Raw genomic sequence first — 3287 nt, 5'->3', positions numbered from 1 at the left:
CTCCCTACCGCTACGGGGACCGGAGCCACGCCTGGCCGAGATGCTGAGGCGGCAGCGCGGGAGGACAAAGCACGGGACGCCGCGCGGAACCGCGACCCTACGGGTCCACGCCGCGTTCCTCTCCGGGCCCAGCCTGCCTCGGGGTCCCGGCGCTTGGAGCGTTCAGATGAGCATGGAGGCGCTCCTCGGGTGACAATGCCTGGACCACTGTCACACTTGGGGGCTGTAGAGCTGGGGTCCCCCGGAGCCACAGCTGCAGCTCCCACTCCTGTGGCAGAAGCATTGGGCCTCGTCCTTTAGCATTGGTGCTCCCTAGAGCTCCAGTGGGGAGGTGTGCCCACTGCTGCGGAGGTCCGCCCTTCCCAGTTTGGTGGCCCCTGGTTCTGCCACCCAGGACTTAAAGGCGGGGGTGGGGGGTGGGGGTGGGTAGGGAGTCCTGAATATATCCTTAGCGCTTGCACTTTTGCCAGTGATTGAGAACCACACCCCAAGCCCCTCGATTTTTATGTTTCTTTCTTTTTTTTCTTAGTTAGCATACAAAATACTGTCCTTCCTCTTGTTTGTTTTGTTGAGGCAGGGTTTCACGAACCAGAGGCTGGCTCTAAACTTCAGACAGCCCTTTAACCTCTGACTCTCCAGCCTCTGCCTCCTGGTATGCTGGTGGTTGATTACAAGTGTGCACCACTTGGCCAGGAGGCCCTTTGGGACTCTCCCTCCTTCCTTCCCTCCCACTCCCTCCCCCTCCCTCCTCCCTCTTCCCTCCCTTGCATTACTTTTTATCTCTTTTATGTTAATTAGATAAGCACTTGCTAAGGGTGGGGCACCGTGTGACCACCACTGAAAAACAATGTCCCCTCTCACTTATTCGAAGCAGATTCTTTGAGGTCAGGGGAAAGATTGGCCCTTAGACAGAGATCAGTAAGGGCTACTGGTGAGACACTGACCTGAGCAAACACTTGTACATTCATTGCAGGTCCCTCCCCTCCCCAAAGGAAATCGTAGCTCCCAGGAGGATGGTGAGGATCTTGGCCAATGGGGAAATCGTTCAGGATGATGACCCCCGAGTGAGGACCACCACCCAACAGAGGAGTAGCAGCCCTAGGCAGGTAGGCGTTTCCTCCTCACGCTGGCTTCCTGCCTTCTAGAGCAGTGGCCCCCAACCGTCCTGACACACCACCACCATGCTGCGATCCTTATGTCCTGGTGACCCCCAACCATAAAATTATTTTCCTTGCTACCCCATAACTGTAATTTTGCAACTGTTACAAATCGTAGGCGACCCCATGTGAAAGGGTCATTTGATCCCCCAATGAGGTCACAAGAACCGTGAGGGTCTAGGAGAGTGAGAAAGGACTTACTGTCTGGCTCCTGCCTTCTGGAGAGGCGCCTCCCTTGGACCTCAAACCTATGGGGCTCGCTCTCTCTTGGTGAGGTTTGCAAACGCCATGGGAGCCAGCATCTCAAGAATTTGGGATGGAGATGAGCCCATACATAATAGAGGAGATGAGTGGTTGGCTTCAGACTGTTTTATGGAGAGGATGCCAGACTTAAGGGTACCCACTGTGCCTGCGTCACCCCTCCCCTCTCTATCCTGGCCACTTTTCCCAGGCTAGGTGAGGGGAACACATGCTTCCTTAAGGAAACATGGAGGAGGGACTTGCGGAGGGCGGGGCAGCCTGGAGTCTCCTGGCTGGTGCCTCAAGGAAGCTACCTCTGGACTCACTTGTCTGTCTTCACCTTCCAGGGCTTTCTCAACAGAGGTCATGGTGCACCTCCTGGGGGCCCTGGACCCCGCCAGCAGCAGCAGGCAGGTGCTGGGCTGGGTGCTGCCCAGTCCCCCTTCAGTGACCTGAACCGGCAGTTGGTGAACATGGGCTTTCCCCAGTGGCGTCTTGGGAACCACGTGGTGGAGCCTGTGACCTCCATCCTCCTGCTTTTCCTGCTCATGATGCTTGGGGTCCGGGGCCTTCTGCTAGTGGGCCTGGTCTACCTGGTGTCCCACCTGAGCCAGCGGTGACCTCTGGGGGGGAGGAGGAACTCATGAGGGTGGGAGTGTTCAGTAGGATTGGCTGCACAAGGTGGGGGAGGGTGCCTGGGTGTGCTTAGAAGGTGTGATTGGGCAGGAGACCGTGAGTGTGGATTTCTCTGGGCCAGCACTGTGGAGAAATAGAGTGCTGTGGTTTTCTGGGAGTGGTTTCAGGGGCATGGGGCCTCCACCAAAGAGCACAAGGCAGGGTAAGACAGGTTTAGTATGCTGTACTCTACCAGAACACAAGTCCCCACCAGGAGCCAGCCTGGGGCTCGGAGCAGCTGGGAGTTGCCCGGTGGTTTATAGCATTCCTTTGTTTCTAACGATGTCTTTTTATTGGCGACTCTTATTTATGTTTCTTGGTGACATTTTGTTTTCTTCTTTTTTTTTTTTTTTTTTTTTCCTCCTGAGACAGGGTCTCACTGTGTAGCCTTAGCTGGCCACTATGTAGACCAGGCTGGCCTTGAACTCACAGAGATCCGCCTGCCTCTGCCTCCCCGAGTGCTGGGACTAAAGGTGCATGCCACCACACCCAGCTATTGTGATATTTTCAATAAATAAATTCGAGGTCCTTTTAAGGCACCGTCTGGAAGACTAAGGACTCTGGTGGGGACGGTTGGTTTGGGGGAGGACATGGCGGGGACCTTTGATCTTGGTGATTTTTAGAGTTTTCTCAGTAGGATGGTGGGCTGGAAGGTGAGGTGTAGGCCTGGACTCCTTGGCCTATCACTGAGAATAAAGCCTGAAGACCTGGCCTGCCTTGCTACTAGGTCCTTGGGGGTGGCTGTGGTGGACAACAGGCCAGAGATGCTTCTCTTCCCTTCCCTTGGCTGTACTCTCAGTGCAGAGGATAGGCTCCACCCACAGCAGACTCCCCAAGTTGCTGTCACAGCTGCTCTTCTGGGGCCTCCTGTCAGGGCAACACTCCTTTACCAAAGGTTTCCCAATTCCTCATTTCTGACCTGACGGGAGGGGACACAGGGGCATTCTTGGTGGAGGAGACAGACCTGTCAGCTGCTTGGGATCTCAGCTGTTCACAGTGATGGCTGGAGCCATGGTGAGTCTGCCCTCTCAACTCTCCATCCACAGCACACTCCCTGCCCTGCATCCCGCTCCCCTGAGCCACCTTGTCCATTCCTCTGGGGCTTCGGGTCCACTTTCAGATCTGTGGGACTTGCTTCACACATGAAATGCCTTGAGGGATGTGACTCAGAGTCCTCATTCAGCTCAGCGGAGCTTTACAGGTGAAAGGGGCTTT

General features: G+C 55.5%; 1 protein-coding gene across 1 annotated transcript; it reads left to right on the top strand.

The window, feature by feature from the left end:
* Positions 1 to 995: 995 nt before the first annotated feature.
* Positions 996 to 2080, top strand: Fam241b (family with sequence similarity 241 member B). Its single transcript, XM_051152594.1, has 2 exons — positions 996 to 1106; positions 1745 to 2080. The coding sequence occupies exons 1-2, from the start codon at positions 1014 to 1016 to the stop codon at positions 2015 to 2017; spliced, it is 366 nt and encodes a 121-aa protein (XP_051008551.1). The 5' UTR covers positions 996 to 1013; the 3' UTR covers positions 2018 to 2080.
* Positions 2081 to 3287: the final 1207 nt, after the last annotated feature.

This window comes from Acomys russatus, chromosome 11, assembly GCF_903995435.1.
Source record: "Acomys russatus chromosome 11, mAcoRus1.1, whole genome shotgun sequence".
In the NCBI taxonomy this organism is placed as follows: domain Eukaryota; kingdom Metazoa; phylum Chordata; class Mammalia; order Rodentia; family Muridae; genus Acomys; species Acomys russatus.
The sequence above is the reverse complement of the archived record's forward strand: the minus strand, read 5'-3'. Positions and strand labels throughout refer to the sequence as shown.

Excerpts from the sequence above, each read along its gene's own strand:
- Fam241b (XM_051152594.1), top strand. The coding sequence starts at position 1,014 with ATGGTGAGGATCTTGGCCAATGGGGAAATCGTTCAGGATGATGACCCC. Across the intron at positions 1,107-1,744 it reads GGAGTAGCAGCCCTAGGCAG|GGCTTTCTCAACAGAGGTCA; the intron begins GTAGGCGTTTCC and ends TTCACCTTCCAG.